This window comes from Ctenopharyngodon idella, chromosome 1 (assembly GCF_019924925.1).
Source record: "Ctenopharyngodon idella isolate HZGC_01 chromosome 1, HZGC01, whole genome shotgun sequence".
NCBI lineage: Eukaryota > Metazoa > Chordata > Actinopteri > Cypriniformes > Xenocyprididae > Ctenopharyngodon > Ctenopharyngodon idella.
This window is the reverse complement of record NC_067220.1, coordinates 12,779,299-12,804,356: the sequence shown is the minus strand read 5'-3', so window position 1 is coordinate 12,804,356 and position 25,058 is coordinate 12,779,299. Positions and strand designations below refer to the sequence as shown.

At 36.1% G+C, this 25,058-nt stretch overlaps 3 protein-coding genes across 3 annotated transcripts; all 3 read right to left on the bottom strand.

Annotated features, from left to right (window-relative positions):
• Positions 1 to 9,837: 9,837 nt before the first annotated feature.
• On the bottom strand, positions 9,838 to 16,689 carry rbm46 (RNA binding motif protein 46). Its single transcript, XM_051907608.1, has 5 exons — positions 16,545 to 16,689; positions 15,604 to 15,941; positions 15,276 to 15,405; positions 12,135 to 12,941; positions 9,838 to 10,454 (listed from the first exon to the last, which is right to left on the bottom strand). The coding sequence occupies exons 1-5, from the start codon at positions 16,687 to 16,689 to the stop codon at positions 10,261 to 10,263; spliced, it is 1,614 nt and encodes a 537-aa protein (XP_051763568.1). The 3' UTR covers positions 9,838 to 10,260.
• Positions 16,690 to 17,793: 1,104 nt separating this feature from the next.
• lratb.2 (lecithin retinol acyltransferase b, tandem duplicate 2) lies at positions 17,794 to 21,732 on the bottom strand. The gene is made up of 2 exons (XM_051907846.1): positions 19,580 to 21,732; positions 17,794 to 18,210 (listed from the first exon to the last, which is right to left on the bottom strand). The coding sequence occupies exons 1-2, from the start codon at positions 20,084 to 20,086 to the stop codon at positions 18,055 to 18,057; spliced, it is 663 nt and encodes a 220-aa protein (XP_051763806.1). The 5' UTR covers positions 20,087 to 21,732; the 3' UTR covers positions 17,794 to 18,054.
• Positions 21,733 to 21,953: 221 nt separating this feature from the next.
• Positions 21,954 to 24,185, bottom strand: LOC127519994 (lecithin retinol acyltransferase-like). The gene is made up of 2 exons (XM_051907734.1): positions 23,589 to 24,185; positions 21,954 to 22,254 (listed from the first exon to the last, which is right to left on the bottom strand). The coding sequence occupies exons 1-2, from the start codon at positions 24,117 to 24,119 to the stop codon at positions 22,102 to 22,104; spliced, it is 684 nt and encodes a 227-aa protein (XP_051763694.1). The 5' UTR covers positions 24,120 to 24,185; the 3' UTR covers positions 21,954 to 22,101.
• Positions 24,186 to 25,058: the final 873 nt, after the last annotated feature.

Below are 25,058 nucleotides of genomic sequence, written 5' to 3'. Positions count from 1 at the left end.
GCAACCTGATATACATACACACAGACACACACACACACACAAAAGCAAAGTGCTACAAGCGTTTCAGAGCAGTTCAACACTTTCTGAACACCATACTTGCATTAAGATTGCTCACATTGCCTGCAGGTTTCATATGAACTGTTGTGAACTCTCTTGGTCTGTTAAGGGATTAAATGTCCCAGACGGTGTTTGTTAATTAGTGTTGCACTTTGCAAGAGTCTGTGCAACATTCAACAAACCAATATAATAAAACATGTTACAATACATAAAACAAGCGATATGAGATCCACTGTAAATTCAACAGAGATGAAGGGATATATCTTGATTTGATATCTTGATATCTCAATCTATGATTTGAACATTGCACTGTCTATATTTAAATGTTTATTATATATGCCCTCACTTTTTTAATTATTTTTTTATAGCTGCTTTCTGAGAGTTTTTTTTTTTTTTTTTTTTTTGAAAGTGTTAGATATGACTGAGTGGAAATATTAGTGAAAATAATGTTTTGTATTCAAAGGGCATCATTTATAAAACACAAGCAGAACAAATTTCTGTGCAAATTGTTTGCAAAACCATACTTGTATATAATTTTGTATTAAATTCAATTTCCATAAAAAATGCAACAATTTCCATTTGAATGGATTTGAGAATGATTTACAGTTTGTTCTGCTCATGTTTCTTTAATGAGGCCCAATGTGTGTTTAAATGTGAGTCTACATGAATAAAAAGCAGCACAGATATGACCTTGAATGCTCTGTTCTTATAACTCCAAAGCCATTTCAGCAAACCTGAAGGCAAAAAATAATTGACGGTCATAGGGCATTTCTGATTGTCTAAAAAAAAGTACAGGCTGCTGCCCTGACACTTTTTTAAAGCTGTCACAGAGACAGTTGTGATTTCAATGATATCGGTCAGAGTAACTGACATTTTATGCATAGTTTTTTGCAAATCCTTTGAAAGGAAAAGTGATACAAAGTTTGATAACAATATTTAAACTTTTGAGTAGAGAATTTATACTTGTAGCACTTCATTTTTATCTTTTTTAACAGCTGTTAGCTGCAAAGACAGATGAACATCATTAGTCCACTGAGTTCAAGAGCTCCCCTGCTATTTTCACCTCACACTGGGCCTTGAACCGTCCACAGCACTTTTAGCTAGTGAAAGATGACAAATACCAGGGATTTAGGCTTCAAAGTCAGTGGCACATGTCAGGGATTTAGTCTGAGCCAAGCATGAATCTCAGGAGCGTTTGGGTGCTAAATGGTAAAACCCATGGAGGCATTTCAGTAATTCTCATGAAAATTACTTTCTTTTACTTGCAAAAGCTTCTTGAGCCCTGCCTCTAATAAGTCAATCATGTTTCATTGTGTTGCAGAATGTTTTTTGGCTTGTTGAATTGTAATTTTAAAATATGCTGCAGACCAAACACTGAGATTTATTCATTTCCATCTGCCTGCTAATAAAGTGCTTGATTGAAACTGAAATGAGGGCAGATTTAGTCATTCTACTCCCCCCTGTAGTTATTTGCTTTTTCTTTGCTTTCAGCGTGGCTCACAAAGCTTTACACATGGTGTGTTAAATGTTTTCATGACCCCATTTCAACCAGCTGTTTCTTGACATGCTTTTTGTGTCTTTTGTTGGGTTCCAGTAGATAAACGGTAGTAAAAGTGGGAACCTTTCAACAAGTGGGGTTTCAACATGAAATAAAAACATTTTCTGAAGAAATTGCTGTGCAAAAGTCACCAACATGTATTGTGAGGGTCAGGTTGAGTCATTTTTCAGAGAGTAAAGGTGATTTCTTTTTTCTTATTCTCTTTGGCACACTGTTATGTTCTGTTAGGACCACTATCGTCAAATATGATTGATAACTGCATAGAGTTTGTATTGGCGGTATGGTTCTGTTCTGGGCAAGAACTCCCTGTGCATCCATGCAACCTAGCATGGATAAGAGCAGGGAGTGCAGCAATAACCCCCCTAGGGTAAACAGAACAGAACCAACATATGCAGATATCATTAATGTCAATAATTTAACATGTACACAAATTCAAGAATAGTTTGATTCAGGGGAATCATAAGGCCAATCCTGACTGAAGAGAGGAGGAGCTGGGGATGGAGGAGGGTAATTAGCTCCTGAGAAATGCGATAGGTACTGATAATACTGAGGAGCTTATATATGGATGCTGTGACAGGCGTCATATTCCTATAGGTAGACGTGAGTCACCTGGGAGTCAGCTGATGCGAGCTTGACTGGCGTGACCTGCCAGAACTGACACTAACGCTGGATTTTTGTCTGATTTTAATCTTATGGAAGCTTGGTTCCTGGAACGAAAAAAGGTAATAGTGACTCTTTTCTTGCAGCTGTGAGATATGAACCTGAAACTGTGAAAATTAAAAAAGAATTGTGTGATATAAAATCAAAATTGCAAAAAGAAAGTTTACATCTCACAATTCTAAATTTTTTCTCAGAATTGTGACATATAAACTTGCAATTGCGAGTTTTAAAGTCCTAATTGTGAGTTAAAAGTCACAATTCTGAAAAAAAAAAAGTCTGAATAGTGAGATAAAAAGTCACAACTACTTTTTTCCGGTTTGGGGAACTTCCATTCATAAAGACTGAAATGAGTCATTTCAAATCATAAGGTTGGCCTACAAATAAAGCTTAGGTTTTACGGGACAGCACTTAGTTTACTGTCTATTTTATAGTTCAAAACATATAATTTAAAAGTTTATATTGTAATAATTACAGTTCATAACTGTTTATTTTACACACTGTAAAAAATTCTTTTAAATTTACGGACAACAAAAAAAAAAAAACGTATTTCATTAACTGATATAATGTTAATTTACCAACCTACTGAAGTACTAATATCTGTTTCGTACCTTTGCAATACACTGACAACCACCAAACACAGTGGTGATGAGAGTCACATGATGAATCAAAGTTCATCAAAAGCAGCTTTTCCACAAGCTGAGAAGGACAATATTAATATATAGAAGGTGCACAGTGTCATTCACACAAACACGGAACACCATCATGGTAACACATGAAATTTAAAAAATGCAATAAACATTACTTTAACAACATTTAAGAACATAAAACCCTAATGTACATAACTGATTAGAAAAAAAAAAAACGAAAAACTAAGAAGAACTAAGAAGAAGCAGAGTTATTTCAACGAAAATACATCATATGTGAAGTGTTACTCTGGGAATTGTGGGAATGTCAATTTACAGTTTTTCACTGTAAATTATACAATGACTTGTTATTTTTCACTTCCAAAAACTGTAAATTTAATGGTATTTTACCGTACAATTACATTAAATGTACCATTAGATCTATTACAGATATTCACCGTATATAGTACGGAAACGTTCTGTAAACCAATTAACTGTTTTTCACCATATTATTTTTACAGTCTTTTACCGTTAAAATCACTGTAATTTTTTACAGTGTGAACAGCAGACTCCACTCCTAACCAATTCAGCTGAAGTTGTTTAAAATACAGGTTTTTCATCTTATTAAAGCTGCCTTTGTGACTAAAACAACACATCTAGTTATATGCAGCTGCTCTGATCAAATGTAAAAGACAAGGAGTTGAATCACAGTGCTATACAAGACAGTTTTATAGAAGGTAAAAGTGAAAGATTGATAGAGAAATGTAAAAAAGAATGAAAGGATGTGCTGTGTAAGCAATATTCATACAGCACAGGTATAACCCAGTCTCATCTTGCCTGGTTAATGTCCAATAAAGCAATATGTCAAACCGTAAAGTAGCTGTGCATTAAATTATATTTATAATGAAAGTCTGGCACATAAATTGAAAATGACTAGAGCACAGAAAATGTAATATATAGAATCGTTGTCTCCTGTATCAATATTCTAGCTCACAATGGCCAAAGGTCAAACTATATCATTGCAATGAGGCTAGACAGCTAGATTACAGTGCTCTTGTCCAGATGATTAAGGTCTGCTGGCAGATATGTGACTATAGCTCCCACTGTTCATCAGATTGGCTTGTGCTTGAACGAAGAGGTTGGGAAAGTTCGTCATCATCTGCCACAGCAGGTGGGCTATTTGACAGCTGGCTACATAGTGACCTTTTGGAGAACAGTATTTAAGAGTCAAGCTGTAGGTGCAAAGTGCCAGTAAGAGCCATGAACATGAAGTCAAGATTTGTAAATCTCTGGCATGCTTATAAAATTCCTGAAAAGGCGAATGGTTTCTAGGTTTCTTGAATGGCTTTTTATAATTGACTTCTGCATGGGCAACTGACTTGCCATGTTATTTTCATCTAAAAAAAAAAAAAAAACACCAATTATTTTTGTTTGTCTTAGACTTTTATAATTTGCCATGGAAAGCTTTGTCTATAAAAATATAACAATCCATTCAAATTGTAAGCAACATGTAGAAATTGCCCTGTGACGTGACAGTATTCATCATAAACTGCGATGAACAAAAACACATGATGATTTCTCTGGAAATTGGAAGGCTAAATGTTAGCAGCAATTTCTCAAAATAGCTTTAAATGTCATGCAGTGTAAAATGCTATATTCCATTTATTTATCATTATTATACATGCACTTTATATTACCTTGTCTTAATTGAAGTAATATGTGTAACATTTATGCTTTTAAAAAATAATTTATCAAACCAAAGGACTAATTATGTAAATGAACTAGTCAGGGCAAAAAGGGGATTAACATGGTGGCGTCTAAAAACAAACATGTTCTCTTGCAAATAAATACATCTAAATATTAAACCTTTTATTTGAAAAAGAAAGGTCATTTTTATTTATCAACTATCCATATATACTGGAGCTGGTCTGAGGGCATTTATTAAAAAATAAATAAATAAATAAATGACTGACTAGCGTTAATGATACACCATTGTGTTTATGTTGTGATGGTCTATACCTAAAAAATAAAAATTGATAAAGAAATTGTGAACTAATAGAGAAAGTGTGGTCTATTTTGCTGTTTTTCAAACATGCATTGTGTACATTTAACAGCTCCCTGCCAAGGAGAAAAACATTTAATTTTTTGTTTTTTTTTTCTCTGCATGCCATCAGTCACGATCCAAGCTCATATATATTAAGGGTGAGAAAAATCATACTGGGATCATTTTATCCTGTGAGGGCCACTATCTTACGATACCCTCATAAGTAACAATGTGTCCCGTGTGTATGGCTTTTATGAGGTTGCTTGAGAGAAAGGAGAATTTATTTCATTTTTCCTCTAGTGTTGCTTCTGACATATGGGCTCTGCCACCTGAACCCATTCTCAGATTCTCCCTGAGACTGCCGCTTGACCTCATCTGTCTAACTTATCCATTTTTCATGCACGAGAGTGCATGTGTGTGTGTATCTGTGTGTGCTTGTTTTATTGGACTGTATCTATAACATATAACCAAGCACTGAGAGGCCCTCGACTTTATAGATTTACTCCAAATTTAAAACACTTGGCAATTGGCTCTTAAAATGATGCATTGCTTTAGGCACTCTCATTCCACAAATAGCTTCATAACCAGAAATAGAATATAAAAAAAATGTAAGGACTAAGATGCTGCTTAAATAATAAGTGAATGCATATTCCTCTTTTTCTTGCACTGTACAGCATAGTACAGTTAAAGAACTACTCAGGTCATTTTGTAAGAGGCAACAGTCTTTTGGTAGAATACTATTACCACCATGTGACCTCTGCCACTCACTACACAAAGAAACAACTACTTGGGCATCAACTACTGACCTTATCATTCATTCTCAACCATTTTCAAAGTGCACTATGTAATTGAGGTCAAAATTATGATCATGGAATAAAAATACTAGGCTGTATATGTGACATACTTAAGAAAGGTGAGTGTAATAAATAGATGTATCCATATAAGTGAACTGCACAAAACCTATTGAACTGAGCTGTGAAAATAGAGGAAAATGTTCACAGCACTCCAGTCATCACCTCGACATAAATTCAGTGGAATTGGAACAATTTTACAGCCACAAAGTGTTGTACTGCCCTCTAGTGTTAGGCATTGAAGATAGTACCGTTAGTGGCCCACGATATGCACTAAAATGTGTCCTAAGCCACATTAATTTTTATTTAATTTTAACAAGGAAATCTGATTCTATGGGACATACTGCACATTTGTTTATCCTACAGTTTGTTTTACTAAATAGGTATTTGATGGAAATCACATTGACTAATATTTAAAAAGTGGACACAACTGTAATACATGTAAGATAAGAGCCAATACAAAAGAAATTTCAAATATTTGTTAAAAATCAATCTTTGAGATACACTAAAATGGTCAGTTAATTCTAAACATCACCTTTTAAGGGCGGGCAAAGCTTTCCTTCCAGGGAACTATTTGACCTCGTCTTTTGAGAGGGGATAAAATGGTTTGTTTCTCTAGCAACACAGTGTTTGGCTGTGGTTTCCAAGGTTACTGCAGGATTTCTGAAGATGCCATGTTAAAAAGCCCCCCTTCACTGCTCCCTTCAGGATTTTCAAAGCTGAAGTACTCCCTTTTGAATCCAATGAAGTATATGTGACGTAAATGAGCACTACATTTGAGTACACCCCTCACATTTTTGTAAATATTTTATTATATCTTTTCATGTGACAACACTGAAGAAATGACACTTTGCTACAATGTAAAGTAGTGAGTGTACTGCTTGTATAACAGCGTAAATTTGCGGTCATCTTAAAATAACTCAACACACAGCTATTAATGTCTAAACCGCTGGCCACAAAAGTGAGTACACCCCTAAGTGAAAATGTCCAAATTGGGCCCAAAGTGTCAATATTTTGTGTGGCCACCATTATTTTCAAGCACTGCCTTAACTCTCTTGGGCATGGAGTTCACCAGAGCTTCACAGGTTGCCACTGGAGTCCTCTTCCACTCCTCCATGACGACATCACGGAGCTGGTGGATGTTAGAGACCTTGTGCTTCTCCACCTTCCATTTGAGGATACGCCACAGATGCTCAATAGGGGTTTAGGTACCCTCAGCTTCTTTAGCAAGGCAGTGGTCGTCTTGGAGGTGTGTTTGGGGTCGTTATCATGTTGGAATACTGCCCTGCGGCCCAGTCTCCGAAGGGAGGGGTTCATACTCTGCTTCAGTATGTCACAGCACATGTTGGCATTCATGGTTCCCTCAATGAACTGTAGCTCCCCAGTGCCGGCAGCACTCATGCAGCCCCAGATCATGACACTCCCACCACCATGCTTGACTGTAGGCTAGACACACTTGTCTTTGTACTCCTCACCTGGTTGCCGCCACACACGCTTGACACCATCTGAACCAATTAAGTTTATCTTAGTCTTTATCTTAAAGTTATCTTGCGGGCTTTCTTGTGCATCATCTTTAGAAGAGGCTTCCTTCTGGGATGACAGCCATGCAGACCAATTTGATGCAGTGTGCGGCGTATGGTCTGAGCACTGACAGGCTGATCCACCCACCCCTTCAACCTCTGCAGCAATGCTGGCAGCACTCATACGTCTATTTCCCAAACACAACCTCTGGATATGACGCTGAGCACGTGCACTCAACTTCTTTGGTCGACCATGGCGAGGCCTGTTCTGAGTGGAACCTGTCCTGTTAAACCGCTGTATGGTCTTGGCCACCGTGCTGCAGCTCAGTTTCAGGGTCAATCTTCTTGTAGCCTACGCCATCTTTATGTAGAGCAACAATTCTTTGCCATGAGGTGCTATGTTGAACTTCCAGTGAACAATATGAGAGAGTGAGAGCGATAACACCAAATTTAACACACCTGCTTCCCATTCACACCTGAGACCTTGTAACACTAACGAGTCACTTGACACAGGGGAGAGAAAATGGCTAATTGGGCCCAATTTGGACATTTTCACTTAGGGGTGTACTCACTTTTGTGGCCAGCGGTTTAGACATTAATGGCTGTGTGTTGAGTTATTTTGAGGGGACAGCAAATTTACACTATTTTAAACAAGCTGTACACTCACTACTTTACATCGTAGCAAAGTGTCATTTCTTCAGTGTTGTCACATGAAAAGATATAATAAAATATTTACAAAAATGTGAGGGGTGTACTCACTTCTGTGAGATACTGTAGCTCCTGACATGATAAAAGCACTTTTATCAGTACCCAGAGTGGACAGGTTAATTCCCAGAGTCAACAGCCTTGAAAAAATAATCAAGTAAACCTATTTAAAATCACAAATGATGTGAAGTTTCACAATACAGTACTTACCAAAAGCACCTATTGTACTGTTACAGTACACCTAATGATGAGAATAAAGTAATGGTGAACCAAGGTGCTACTTTTATTCAGCAAACACTGTTCTGCCTTTCCAAAAAAATGAAATAATAAAAATGCTTTAATGAATCCATGTTTGAAATGTCCCAACTGAATAAAAAAAAAAAAAAAACAGAAAGAGTTGCAGCCACATGCCTGATTTGGAGTCATAGACATCCCCTGAGCTTCTTCAAACATCTGCTTATCTGGTGTACTTCATGGATGCCAGTCCCACTGGTCCTTTATGGGAGTCAATAAAAACAGAGGCTGAGGATTTGAAGAGTTATGGTAATGCAATATGTACAACACATTCCTAGAAAGACTCCAAAGTAAAATCTATTTATAATTATATATTTTAAATACACACTTGACCCAATGCAGAATTCATGCAATGAAGGTTCAGGTCCAGTCTGCACTTCCAAATCCCACCACTTTCCTGTCTCTCTCTCTGTACTGTCCTATATAGTAAATTGATAAAAAAATGTAAGTAAAACACAAAAAGTACACTAATGGCTATATTTTGTGAAGAAACAACTAAATTTGTGTCCTAAAAACATCTTACAAACCTTCTACAGCTCCTATATTGAGAGCATTCTGTGTTTCTCCCTTTCTTCCTCCATACTGGTTTACATTTCTCACAGTTATGAACATAAACTGCCTCCGAAGCATCAAAAATCTCATTAAAAATCACTGGAGTGGTACTAAGCCTCAGCTCATTCTGTGAGCAGCAAGACCGGGAGAAAGGCCCCAGCACAGCACAACAGACAGTATCTCCATAGCCAATTTAAGCTACTTCTTAAAAGTTCCTGACTAAGGTGATCTAAAACTGTTACAGAGCATAGCAAGGCTATCCAATTACTGAAAAACAACTAGAGGACAGCACTGAGTCAAGCCAGGAGCTTGACACAGAATTATACTAAATTGTCACCACGTGCACAATGTTTTAAGTTAGTTATATAATTTGCACAAATTTAATTGTATTTTTTTTTCTTAGTCATTGGATATTATTACTTTTTATGCAAAATAAAATTAACTTAGCCTGTATCCTTGTGTCAGAGTCCATTTAATTTTGTATGCACAAAACTTAATTGCCCTTGGATGTATTATTCAGTACTTTTTGGATAATTACTTGGTTTAATTACCTTAATGAAATAATATCTAATAATAATCATAAATAATTACATTAAATATACTTCAAATGTCTCAAAAGTGCTCAAAAGTATTACACAAAGAAATCTTTAAAAAGGTTTAAAATTATAAAAGACTAATAAAAGCTGTTTTATATTACATGAAGCTGGTTGCATTATGAAGCCAGACATGATGAGATCATGATGAAAATTTTTGCTTTTGCATGACACTGCATCTATGTCGCTAGGTATTCATATACCTAGCAACCTATCTAGCATATAAATTGAGGACGACTGCCAAATAGGCCAAGGACAAAAAAAAGTGCACCTTTAATGTACTAACTAATTGTAGTGACTAGGTTGTTATAAAGCATTGTTGGTCATTTTAGCATTATCAAAACATTCTTTTTAAATCCATAATAAATAAACAATCAAAATGAATTTATGAAATTTAATCTGCCAGGGGAATGTAACACAAAGTTGAACGTGCAACATTACCTACTCACTATTCCAATATTAAGAAGATGCATCTGTTTTTTGCTAATTTTAACAGTTTATATCTTTTGTTTCTATTCAAACATTGTTTCTAACGCAAGTAAAAAACTTACTTCTGAAGAATAAAAAAGGGAAATAAACACCCAAACAGAATATATAAATTACACAGCTATAGAAACAACAACAGTGGCTTAAAAGTTACAGTATATACATGAAAAAAATAATCCTGTTGCTGCTAATTATTCTATTAAAACAGCACTAAACCAAAAAGTCTGTGAAACAATAAAAACGACATTAAAGGATATGAACTTTTAAGAAACACACTGCAAATAAAAAAGTAACTTCTTAGATACTGGATGCCTTAACTACAGGAAGGATGACTGGTTGGGGATGAAAATTCTTTGGGCAGAGGAGCAGGAGATGGGTAGGGGAGGTGAGATGGAGGCCATGGGGTATGCTGGGTAAGGCAGAGACCTGCATCCAAAGGACAGGAAACCAGAGCCAGAAGGTGCAGGAGAAGAAACATTCACAGGGGAGCCAGGGGAACTGATAGAGCAATCTGTTATAGGAAAACACACATAGAAAACACAACCTTTAAAGGGTTAGTTCACCCAAAAATGAACCCTCTTGTCGTTCCAAACCCGTAAGACATTTGTTCATCTTCAGAACACAAATTAAGATATTTTTTTGATGAAACCTGAGAGGTTTATTTATCTCCCATAGAAAGCAAATAAATTACCACACACAAGGTACAGAGAAGTAGTAAAGACATCATTAAAATCGTCAACGTGACTACAGTGGTTCAACCTTAATGTCATGAAGTGGCGAGAATACTTTTTGTGCGCAAAAACAAAACAAAAATAACGACTTTATTTAACAATTTGAACTGTTGTCATACGCAGTTGATGTAGTGAACGCAGTGGAGGCTTACGTGTTCTACGTCCGAACACCTACTCAGTACTGGCCGGCTCCTGCGTCAGCATCACATGCATGCGTCGTGCTGCTCACGTGAACAGCGTTGGCCAATAATGAGCTGGTGTTCAGACACAGAAGCCTGCACTACGTTCACTACGTCAACTGCGTATGACAACAGTTCAAATTGTTAAATAAAGTCGTTATTTTTGTTTTGTTTTTGCGCACAAAAAGTATTCTCATCGCTTCATATCATTAAGGTTGAACCACTGTAGTCACGTTCCGAAGATGAACGAAGGTCTTGCGGGTTTGGAACGACATGAGGGTGAGTAATTAATGACAGAATGTCATTTTTGGGTGAACTAACCCTTTAACGTGTACCTGGTACATACTGAAAGTATTTGCACAATATATCAGTACCATATGGCTTATTAGTCAATATTAGAGACATTAATTTATCTATAACAATCAATTTATGATATATATCAGTTGATATTTGATATTTACACTACCATTCAAAAGTTGGGAGTTGGTGAGATTTTGAAGATTTTAATGTTTTTGAAGGAAGTTACTTACGCACACCTAGGCTGCTTGCACAAAAATACCGTAAAACTTTTTCTACTTTAATATATTTTATTTATATAAGAGTCACATGATCCTTCAGAAATCATTCTAATATGCTGATTTTGGTGATTAAGTAACATTTCATTTTATTATCAATGTTGAAAACAGTTGTGCTGCTTAATATTTTTGGTTATTTGGTTTATAGACAGATTTTTTTTTATTTTTTAAATAAACATTTTTTGTAACATTGTAAATATCTTTTATGTCACTTCTGACCAATTCAACTGTCTTTGCTTAATAAAAGTATTCATTTCTTTAAAAACCTTACTGACCACAACATTTTGAATGGTAGTGTAATTGTGCATGCTCATTTCGCCCATTTTCATTTATTCATCTAATGCTCATAAAAAATAATCTTTAAAAACACTAATAATTTAATAACACTATTAAATGTAAAATCATGTTAATGTTAAATGCAAATTTCAAAAGAAATATCCATCCTTCATACTGTACTTTATAATGTTCACTTGTGATGCATTTAACTGACTGATTGTGGTTTTTAATGTTTTAGTTTGTTTTCGCTTCTGTGATTATCCTTCCGCGTGCCATAAGGTTGCAGACTCCTGTCTTATACTGTATGTATTGGCCAGAATTTTAATATCAGTGCACTCCTAATTTCAAGTTGAATGTAACCTGGTATTCCTTTGAATGTTGTACTGAAACAAAAACTACAGAAACCAAAGAAAAACTGAGAGAAACTAACCCAGGTTCCAGAGTGCATTCTGTGCAGCAAGCTCCTTGGCGTCCTCTAATATGGTGCAGACTTTATCAGGCATGAAGCTGCTCCTGGTGCTGCTGATGACTACTTTGTAGATGAGCAGTATTTTCCCCTCCTGTCCAGCCAGGGAGTAGAGGTGATACTCTGGCAGAGACCAGTCATTCTTGTGGCAGTAGTAATCCAGCAATGATACAGCTGAGCTCAGCTGGCTGGGCTTCAGGGTGTTCAGGCTGACTGGGACCAAAGTGGATCCTGGTAGGAATGGATACACACAGCGATCTAAGTCCACTGCATACGGGCTGCCCAAGTGAGGCGGCAGGCTGAGGGGGCGTGTGTTTAACCCATCACCCATTGCTCCTGTTCCCAAGCTGATGGTCACATCATCTCTGCTTTGGAACAAGAAGTTGGAATCACTGTAGTTTCCGGCAGCTGCCACTCCATTGTGGCTACTTCGCGGTCCGGATCTTCTGGTCCCGTCTTTGCTGACAGGCTTGGCAAGAGTCACCTCGACGGGCGAACCATCAATAACTTTCCCATTCATGGACTCAAGAGCGGTTAGGGCATCCTCGCGGTTATAGAAGTGGATGAAGGCATAATCTGTCAGCTTCTTAACACGTTCCACAGAGCCAGGCTTCAGGCGTGAGAACTCAGAGCGAAGACTCTCTTCCGTAGTGCTCAGCATTAGATTACGAACATAGAGGACTCGCACTCGCTGCATGGTTTCCTCATCTAATTCCTTTTCAGGCTCTGCCCAGTCAACCTGGATGGTGTGACCCCATAACTGAAATGTTCCTGAAACATCAAGTTGACATTGACACAAAGCAAGTTAAGTATTTGTGAATAGTTCTAACAAGTGTAATGTTGAAGTGTCATGCTCAGACCCTTGTGAAATATGCACCCACAAAACTGAAACGTCTGTCATTCATGAAATTACATAAATCTCATGCATCTTGCATGTTTATTTATTAGGGGTGTGACCAGATCTCGTGCCATGAGATCTCGCAAGATTAAAATGTGACAAGATTTCTCGTCGAGGTGAAAACCTGTCTCGTGGTATTGCCATGACGAAGTGTGAGGGTGAAATATGCCACCAGGATAGAATGCCACAGCTACGTTTACATTACACCTCCACTGTCCTTTTTCCTTTTTAAAGAAATAAAAACCATTTATTTCAGTTGGATAACAGTCGCTTCAATTCCATCTAGCTCATCCAACATGAGCTGCAGAGGCATACGTAGTGCAGCAGAATCAGAGTTCACTGATAACACGACGAGAGTAAGTGACGCGATGACTGACAAGACCATGGTGAAAGATTCGTTGCACAACAGAGCCTAAGCGTCTGACAAATGTCTTATCTTGTAACAATGCGTGCTCAGCGCTGCCGCTCTCTATATACAGAGTACGTGTGATTGTGAAAGGCAAAGTAAAGCGATTTCAATACCCCGCATTTTGAAAGCGCCTCCCTGATGCATGCAAACATCTCCCAATATGAAAGTTATCATAGGCTGGGCTGTGTCATAGACTGTAAAAAATATGGACGAAGCACCTTCACTCTCTTCTATTGTAGTAAGTGAAGCTGCCAGTGTGCTAATATGGCAATGACATCTTGAGTCTCGAGTCTGCGCATAGTGAACCTGGAGCCCAAGTCTGCACAGTAGTGAGCGTGAAGTGGAGCCACGATATCAAGGTCCCACCCACACTCACGCAGAATAGGTTAATACTGCAGAACAACTCATTATGTTGTTGTGAAATAAACAGTTCTGGAAATGTAGAAATTAAAGTTAAAGCTCCAATCTCCTCCCGAAGATCCAGAAAAAAGTGTTTCAGTGACTACTTCGCTCAGAGAAGCTGTCAATATCAGCTGTCAATTATGACATCAAAACCTGCATTTTTATAGCATCAAATAACTAACTAAAAACAAACTTATTTAAAGAACAAACACTTTAACTAACATCAGCGTGATAAAAACTGCATAAAATGACAGAAACCATCTTTGGAAAAAAAAAAAAATTGACGTGTAATTTGACTGCTAAGTTTGTCTCATGTCTCATTACAATACATGAAGAGGGCAGGGTTTATGACCTATACTGCATCCAGCATCCTGGGGGCAATCTAGACTTTTTGGCTTCACTTTTCAGGACTCGTGCGGCACGCTGTTATAGTATTGTTGTCTTTTACTGCATATGATAATTCATACTCAGAAAGTAGAACTGAAATGACATTTATTACAAGATGATTAGTTAAAACATTTCAAATGCACCTGACTATTTTTCTAGTCATGTATTTCGTCACTGAGGATTTCTTAAAAATACTGCGTAAAAATCTTGTCTCGTTCTTAAGAACTCAATCTCGTGTCTCATCTCATGAGCAATCTCGTTACACCCCATTATTTATTTATTTATTTTTTGCAAATTTAATAATGTTTTCAGCTACCAACAGAAGTGTAGTACTTTTAACGCATTTTAACATCCATTGTGCAGAATTCTGCAGATTTACCCTTTCTGAAAATGCAAAAAATGGGCCTAGTCGTGGTTACACTCTCAAAATAGTGAGATAGTTGCATATTTTATATTTTTATTTGCAGTCCTGGCTGCTTGATTACTAGGCTTCCACTGCAAGTGTATTTACTGTAAATGCGTCTCCTGTCCAGAAGATAAAGTATTGAAATTATTGTTCTTTAAATAAAAAAATAAAAAACAGAATACACTGTCTACAGTGGGCACGAGTAGTAGGTCCAGACACATCGAAAATAATTTGCTCCCATTATAATAAATTAAGTTTCTATTTTTGCTGTACTTCTCCAGCCACTTTATTCCTATCTGTCTTTATTTACAAAATATCACGTGTGTTTTTTTCAATGAATTTCCCAGCAAAGATCACTTGTTTTACTTCCATAATCTGGTCTATGTTGAATCAACTAGAAAATATTTAATAGGAAAAATAAAGGGGAATTGACTGAATTGTGAAAAGTTGTCATTACATCCTATACCAGCATGTACCCAGGTGGTTAGAGGGGAAGAGGCATGGTTGGCCAAAAAGGAAAGTATGAGCAAAAGAAATAATGATGCCTGCCATTTCAAGTACCACAAATAAATCTTTTTGTATATTTCCACTGTGCTTTTGCACCTGGTATGAGTTTCCTGCGAGCCATGGCCGCTGCCTTGTGGGATTCATACTCAACAAAGGCAAAGCCACGATTCTTCATCCTGTCCATTGCACTGGGATACACAATCACATCCACCACCCCTTCAGTCACCTGGATTTAGAATTGCAATATAAAAAAAGACTAGACATTAGATCACAACTGACTGTTTTATTATGCTTTCTGTAATGTAATTAAATGAAGTCAACTTCTTTCAAGTTTTTTGTTCACAAGATGGTGCTAGTGAACATGTCATACTGTTTTAACAGTTCTGTGTAGTTGCTAAAGTGTGCAGTCATGTGATATACTGACCTTCATCATTTCTTCTTGGATCTCCTCCTTTTTCTTGTCCTTTGGGATGGAGCCGATAAAAAGGCGACAGTTGTCCAGACTTACACATACTCCTATGAACTTTCCGGGGCGGATTTCGTAGTTATCAAGGAGCTGGATGGCTCGTTGGGCTCCCTCACGCATGGTGTACATGACGAAGGCATAGCCACGGTTCTCCCCGCTGAACTCCATCATCAGACGGAACTCGTAGATGCGACCGGCTCGCTCAAAAACAGGTACCAGCTCATCTTCATACATGTCTCTTGGGATTTTACCCACAAACACCTCACAACCTCGTGGAGGAGGGGGGCCCTCCCAACCTGAGACATAACTTTAGTTTGTTATTATGAACACCACTATCTGAAGAAACTAAAAATATCAAGTTTGAATTGTTTTGTATTATAGCATTTCAGTCTTAATTTTATTACAGTAATGTTTTACAGCAATATTATTGCACATTTTATAGTAAGTTATGATACAAATAAAAAAATGATATATGATTAAATACATCATAAGGAGTGGAGCAATATTAACTTTCTTTATTACCTACAAATCATATTCTTATGAATCAATCTAATTGTTAACTGTAAAAGACAACATTAAATGGCATTTTACCACCTAAATATGATATGTGATTATATTAAGCAAGAAAAAGCATTGGCTGGAGATTGATTCTATCTATACTGAAATGACTGAATTGTAATGAAACAGAATAAAGCTCATTGCAAGTTTGTAGTCGTTTGTGGAGAGGACAAACATTTTGTCCCAGGAATCAGAGATTTTTAAAAAGGCTGATTTATCTACATCAGGTGCTTAAAATAATACCTAAATAGCTATTTGGCTACTGTAATTCCCATCCGTGTGGCCCATAAATAAAGTATTCATGTGGCCTAGATGTCTTGTATATACAGTTTCCATATTACCTGGAGGTGGACCACCAAACTTTCTCTGTCCATTTTCCTGAACCATGCTGTAGCCTGTCCTGTCCATCAGGGATAAAAGAGCAGCTTCTTTAGAGCTGTCCATCTTAATGTTTTCAGATAGCTGACTGGTGCTGCCTTCATCCATGATCACTTCAGAAAACACAACGCTACCAAAGAAAACCGTTGTCAGGTATCACGCTTAAGCCCTTTTATTTGATAGTTTAAATTACGTAACTTACGTGCATATCTGTAGATACGTAGTAGGTAGAAAAACGTTAAGGTGTTACACACAAATGTCTATATTTTTTTGATAAAATGTCGTTTATTGATTATGAGATTTAAGGCTCACGTAGGAACGCAGCTTTGCTCAGCTAGCAAACACAATTAGCATCATAACTATCGAGCTGTCAAGTAACAAAATATAAGTTCTTTTACGAATTTAACGTTCATTTATTTATGAAAACAACAATAAAACTGATTTAATAATTCACTTCTATATAAAACCTTTAAGAGTCTTGATAAAAATCTAAGTCAAGATTTTGAGGTAAAACGTTCATATTCAACGATACAGAACAGCCAGGCCATTTAAACGAGCGGGAACCTGTAATGTCGACCAAAACAAGATTCTTTAGTCGAATATATTTTATATACAAAGCTGCGTGTGAATAATATTTTAATGTGATTAATGTGTGACACACTTGTGTCGTCAGCTCTCGTGAAAATGACATTGGAATTCTTCATAATGATGTAGATGCAATTAAACCGCTTCTCTTACCTTTTGGCCACTCAATAAATGAATTAAGAAACGTAAAATACGGGGATAACTTTGTGTGACACTTGATGATCGACGGCTCGATGTTGTTGAGATGATCGTGTTTTTAACCAATGAGCTGCCAGAGCGTTTCTGCAGCAGCAGGGCTTCATTTGAGCTGCACGCTTACATTCGCGATTAACATTCAAGAGGGAAAAAAAGTGCATGGGAATCAAAATTCTGAGGAAAATCTGGGATATTTTGTCCAATAAGAATAGATTACGCTAAAAAAAAATGTATGGCATTTATTTATTTATTTATTTAGACTGAGTACATGGTTTTACGAAATAGCCTATATACCATGGCATTTTTTGAAGCAGCTTCGAGTAGGCTCTAAATAAATACATGAATAGTACATAGACAACATTTACAGACAAAACATACAGACAAAACATAAATGTTCTTTAATGAATACTGATAAGGCAGTATTTTAAGTCACAACAAACAGTATGAAAATAAATTATGTGATGTATATTAACATGACAGTACTGGAAAGGGGTTTACATGGGTTTAATCAAAAGGTCTTCTTTGCCCCGATCAGTCTTAAATATCCTGTTTTTTTGTTTTTTTTTTACACTGCTCAATATGTGCTTTAGGGTAATGAAGCACTATGTTGAACTAAATAATGAACAATGATTATAAAAAATCCAAAAATATCCTGTTGTCTCCTGATAGTTAACCAAATTGCGTTTGACAGCTTCAGGATGCCATCCAAATAGTGGAGGGGATGAAAAACGTAGGTAAAATTACAAAGATGGACACAGATTCCAGATAAAACATAATGAAGAGGCACAACAGAAGACTTAGAAGAGAACTTGTCTTGCTGCACACAATCTTGCGCACAGCTTTGCAGAACTGTTTAGGAGAAAACAAGAATTCCAAAGTTAAGAATTTTGCATTTGAATTAAATTAAAAATATTAAAAATTAGAAAGGTCAGTTGAGGATCTTAAGTCTCTCTTAAGGTGACATTAATGCTTTTCTTTGCTGTTGCATTGGTGGAATTTTCCCAATTGGTGTTATAAATGCATCATTTTTCAAAAGTACCACCACATATTTCATGACTTCCATGGTTAATTTTCATTTAATGAAAAACCATTTGGAAATCATTTGGGGAGCCTAACAGAACAAAAAACAAAATAGTTGTCCTTTGATGAGCCTATATTTTAGATTCTTGTGGCAAACTTTCACTTCCACCACAGTTGGAGAGTGGTTAGTTTTGTCATGCATGCTGTTGGAACATTGTCATCTTTCTTAGACTGAAAAAAGAAAAAGAGATGATGTGTTTGTATCGAAAGTGTTTCAAAGAGATTACGGCCTGTTGCCTGGAATCTGCAGATTAACATAATTGCTCAAGACCAGCTGGAGCAAATTAATAATATAAATATTAAAAAAATAGAATATATCACCTCTAATGTTAACGGTCTAATAGTCTAAACTCATGTTTGATGTTTGCCTGTCCTCTTCCACTTCAGTTATCATAGACTGAATTTTCAGATATTTATTTCAAAACAAATGAACCAATAAAATATTAACTTAAAAATACTTACTGTATGCAACTCATACATATTGTTCACTTATAGACGTCTGATTGAGTACATATACTGCTATAACTGATATATTTGATTTACTTCAATTAACTTTTACTTCTACTTTTAGTCATTCACCAACAATGTCTTACATAAAGTGATTTATATTTCTCAATCACATTCCATTTCTTAACCTGATTTTTGTGTGTAATCCCATTTGAAACGGAATTAGTGCTGTTGCAACACATGGTTCATCAGCTACAGCTGGTCAGCACGTCAATACAGATTAATATATTTTTTTCCTAATTTTAAGAGTTTTTGGTCAATGCAATGTTTTTGCAAAAGTGTCCTCAGTCTCCTCAAGCAAATTGAAAGTAGCAACAGAGCGAGAGATGGAACAAAGAACTATATGCTTAAAGAATTTTAAGACTCCTTCTTACTAAGTCCTTGTAGATTACGTAAATTCATGTTGGCATGGTCTTATGTTTACAAATACATTCTACCAAAGCAACCCAAGAAAGTCTAATTTGGTACTGAATATTAATAATGTTGATAATATTGGAGATTTACAAATACCTCAGAGCTTCAGATGAATTATTTCAAGAGTGCTTGAAAATAACTTTTTTTTTTCTTTGATAGATTGATTTTGAACATGGATAATCACAGATTTTGCTCTCTCTCTTCTGAAACATCTCACCTGGTAGGTCTGAAAGCTCATGCTGGTGCCATATCTGCAGTACATGACATAATGCTCGCAGTTGTACCACAGCAGACTGTAAGCCACGGAGCCCATGAGCTTCTCAGCTCGTCTAGCCACCTCCTCACCGGCGAACGGTGGCCGACTGCACACCTTGTCCATATGGTTGACCAGAATCTCTGATCCATATGCAAAGTCCTCCACTGAGTCTACACGGACACTTGCTTTTTTTGCTATCACACCCAAAATCAACCGGTTGTTATTCACCATTTTCTCAATGGCCTTCTGGTCTGTGGTCAAGACTGGCAAGATATCAGGAATGAGGTGAGCCACACGGTTGTTCCCCAGATAAATTCCGAAATGTGTAAAGAGAGTCCGAGGGACCTCTAGCAGATCTCCTCTTTTGTAGATAGAGGTGTCATGTTGGACCACTTGCTTCTTCTTTTTTTCTTCAAAGATTGTGGCCACAGCAATATTAAACAGGCTGAGGAACTGTAAGGGAAACATCCTCACTGGAGATGTGGTGAGCTTCTATAGATGGTCTGGCACCTGCAGGCTTTATCCCACTCGAGCCAGACTGGGGAGGAGGCGTGAGGATTACAAACCCAGGGCTTTTTTTCAGAAAAAGCTCCAGAATAAGTACATCACATGCCCAATGAAACAAACAAAGCATAGTTACCCAATGACTCTGTAGACTTTCTCACCCTTTGTGGATGAAATTGCATAATGTTTTCTATTTCTGGAACAAAGAAAGGTATTGCTGATTGTATAATGTACAAATGGTGCAGCAATGACGATGTAAGCCCTTAAAACAAATAGCTTGTTAGAATTTTTCAAGATTCTCCTAAAATGGTAACACACATGAGGTGAGGTCTCATTTTAATGCATTAACGAAAATGAACTAACAAGGAGCAATATATTCCTACAGTATGCTAGTTCAAAATGTTCATGTTCACAGTGCGTAGCTAATGTTAACAAATGCAACTTTTGATCTTAAAAATGTTAAGATTAACATCAACTAAGATTATATATATATATATATATATATATATGTTGTTCATTGTTCATGTTAACCAATGTAGTTAACTACTGTTAACAAACTAAACCTTATTGTAAAGTGTTATAAAATCAACTCTTATTATGCCTCACCAGACAAACATAAATTACCAATTTCCAAAGCTATTTGTTAACGCTGAGTTAAATTGTAAAAATAAAAGTGTAATTGTAATCTGTACATTTTTAACAATTGAAACAATTGGTGTTTATTGTCTTTGGTAAACACCTGGCAACATAAACACAAATGCAAATATATATGTAAATTGTTTTTTTTATTAATTAATGTTATTAAAAAGTCTTATTTAGCCTATGTTCATTCTTTACGGTACATACTTACAGTAAAATAAAGGTTTCAAAATGGGGTTTCAAAGCTGTGCCATAGAAGAACCATTTTAGGGTCGCGAAGCTTACTCTAGTTTGATTAGGGATGTAACCGTTACTGGCACACGATATAATTCCCTACGGTTAGTATTACAGTTTAATGTTTTATATATTAAACATTTAAAACCGTATTTGTTTACCAGGATTTGAAAAACTCTGTATGTCCAGCATTAAGCAAAGTTAGTAACCGTCTCTCATGCAGGCACAGCATCTTGCAGGTTTTATTTTGTGTGAAAACATGGCGGAAAGAAGTGAGAGGTTTTAAAACCGAGTACTGAGGGAAATTAGGCTATATAAATTTAAGTATGAATGAATTATATGAATGTATCTCTGAAGGGAACTGAGTACATCGAGAAGTTTCGATTTGATGTTTTCATCTTATCTCCGTATTTATAACTTAAAGCGCAGATTAGCGCCATCTACTGTCAGAAAGTGGATTTACATTTCATTCAGGCTGTTTGCGCATTTACTTTTTTAGCGGTTGATGGAAAAATAATCTAATGTTCATTATAAAAATCTAAATTCGGATAATAATGCATTTAGAATTATTCATGGAGCTGATAAAATACATCATTAAGGATTTTGAATGTTAAAAATGTTAAAAATAGGGGTCTCCTGGAAAAGAGGTTGGGAACATTTCAGTGAACCATTTTTTACTTTCTTAGTGTGAAGAACATTATAGGCTAATAAAAAGACCCTTTTTCCACGAAAGAACCTTTTGTGCAATGGAAAGGTTCCATGGATGTTAAAGGCTCTTTTTGGAACCTCTGAAAAGGAAATATTTCAGCATGTATTTGTGTTATAATTAGGCAAGAGCATATAAAAGGAGATTTTACCATTTGATTTGACATTTATTAACTTCTTAACATTGTACATTATGTTTTCAAAAAAAGGTCATAAAAATTGTACAAAATAAAATGTTAATATATGAAACTAAAAAGAATGAAAAAGATTAAGTTATCTATAGCGAAAAAAAATAAAACTGTCAATGTCAACAATTGCTGCAGTGACATTCTATGATACAGCAAAAATACAAACTTTTGATACGTTAAATAGTTCATATGTGTTTAGACTTGAAGTGTCTCTTATCCAGCCATCCACAAGATGAAAGGAATGATAAAGGTTGGAAGTGCGGTGGACGGCGCTATTCCAAGAAAAAACATGGAAAGCATTCCGATGACAGTGGTCAGAAGAACACTCCTCTGGTCCCGGATTACAGATTTTAAACTTTCACAGAACTGTTGGATGAGAGAGATAGGATAGATGAGATTCAGTGCACTAAAACCAACAGAAAACAAACTGTCATTCGCATCTGGGACGGTGCTGCTATGTTTTTCTGGGCGCGTATCTCCTCAAACCCACTTGCCACTGAATGAAGCTGTTGTTTCTTTTTGCGCTAAAATGACCCAGATTTTCCGAAAAGCTCTCGGTCAGCCAAATGACGTGAAAATACGTTGTCACTGGAGATGGAAGTAAGGAATTAGAGAGGTGGAACATTCAGCCCTGCGCCAATCTGGCAATCTGAGAAAGATTTCAATGCTAACTTTTAGTAGCTTTTAGTAGAACTAGCCTATATATATTGGACGAAAATTAGCTGAATAGCTACACCACTTTTAATTACAGTCAATTTGATATTTTTGTGGAGCTTAAAGTTAAAAGTAGATAGATATAGGCCTAGTAGCCTACTGTTCAATAAAATTGTAATTATAGGCTATTCCAAAATAACAGTGAAGCTAGTTTGTTTTAAAATATGCCATTATTGTTAAACATTAATAAAAACGTTCATTCGCCACAATCCAAAGTCAGGGTGACGAAAACAAAATGCAGGAAGCCATTTTGTTGTCATGTGACAAGAAAACCTACCCTCATTACAGCCAAAGTCATATTTTTTATAAAAAAAAAAAATCACATATTTTAACCTTTTTTTTATGAAAAGTAATGTTTTAATTAGTTTTCATTAAACATATAAGAAAACAAAGACTGTGGGGGGAAAAAACATTTGTATTTTTTTTTTTTTTTTACCTTAATAAAAAAATGGAAAACATTTTGTTAAAAAATTAACAATGTTGATTTATTTATTTAGGCTATTTGATTATTTAGTCTATATAAACTCTCAGAAAAATGGTACAAAAGCCTTCAATGGGACGGTACCATTTAGGTACTAATATGTAGCCTACACTTTTAGGATGTTTGAGGTATGAAGGTGTATCTTTTGAAAGGGTACCGCCCCAATGACAGCTTTTTTCCCTTCTGTGTAGGCTACAAAAATGAAATAATATTTTAATTCGTTTAGCCTTGAATTAAGTTTGTGCAAAAATAAGGTTTTATAAAATAGTATCTAACTTTTTTTCTAATCGACCATGTACAAAGTTCTGCATTTTATTTTTTATATGGATCTTGCTAAACCTATTTTAAACGGACCTTAGTGCATAAATGTGCGTGTCATGCAAATAAGAAAGTCAAGAAATTGGCAACATTTAATTATTAACTTTTAATCTAGTGGTCATTGATACGAAGTATGCACTCGTCGATTCAAAAGAAAAACGTGCTGATGGAAGCCAACCGTGTTTACCTTGTCTGTCTGCAGGCTGACCGCTGTCCCGTAGCGGCAGTAAGTGACAAAATGTTCGCAGTTATTCCACAGAAGACTATATGGAATATGACCGATAAGTTTTTCAGCTCTTCTGGCGACCTCCTCGGCGGCCAGCGGCTGTTTTCTCAGGGTAGTATCCATCGTGTTGAGCAAAACAGGGGATCCGTAGGCAAAATCCTCCACCGTGTCGACCCGTATTGATGCGTACTTGTAGATCACGCCGAGAAGCAATCTCTTGTTCGTCACTACTTTCTGGATTTGAGATTTGTTGCTCGTCAGAACCGGCAGTATGTCAGGCATAAGGTGTGCAACTTTGTCGTCACCGAGATAAATGCCAAAATGAGTGAACAAAGTGCGAGGAACCTCCAAAAGATCTCCGCGCTGCAGTAATAAAGTGCTCTCCTCGCGACGCTTTGTGCATCTTTCTTGTTTAGATGAAGTTGTACTGAAGAAGTTAAAATGTGCAAGAAGGAAGGTTTTCTCCAACAGCAAAGCAAGAGAATCTAACATTTTGCAGTGCTGCTCAGGCTTCACTTCCCAGCTTCGTTTTATTCTAAGGAGCAGCGGTCCATCGTGACGTCACGGCGTTAGCTGAAAGACTATTGGCCACTACTGATGCGCTATTGAAGAGATGTAAAAATGTAAACTAAAGAAAATGTAAACATAAAAAAAGAATATAATAATAGCACAATAAAAACCTGATTAACTGTATTTGACCTTATTACGTTAAAATATAGGCATGTAACCAAAATGCTTCCAGAAATGCTTATAACATAGCAACATAACATAGCTAGTTTAAGATATAATTTGTTATGTTAACCTATTTCAAAAGTTTGTAGAATGAATACACAAACCATTGGACATTATACCCAAAAATTCTTCATACAGTGGACTACCAGTAAAACTGATAAAAATTTGGGACCAAAAATTATTCAGACACTTTGACCTGACCATGTTTTGCTTAAGTGTTATCTGACATAATTAAGATCTTGTCATATTTTAGTACCATTTTTTTTATGGTGAACAAACTGTAATAATGAATGAAATGTTCAAGGTGTCAGAATACATTTTGGTTTGACATATATATATACATACATACAGACACACACACACACACACACATATATATATATATATATATATATATATGTAAAAAATACTGAGAAAATATCTTCATGGAACATGAAGAACTTTACTTAATATCCTAATGATTTTTGGCATAAATCGATAATTTTGACCCATACTATATATTGTTGGCTATTGCTACAAATATGCCTGTGCTACTTATGACTGGTTTTGTGGTCCAGGGTCACATATAATATAAATAATTTATAAATATACATGTAAATATTTCTTAAATACATGTATGTCTGTGTATTTATATATACATAATAAATATACACAGTACACACACACGTGTTGTATAAGAATAATTTAGGCTATTCTATT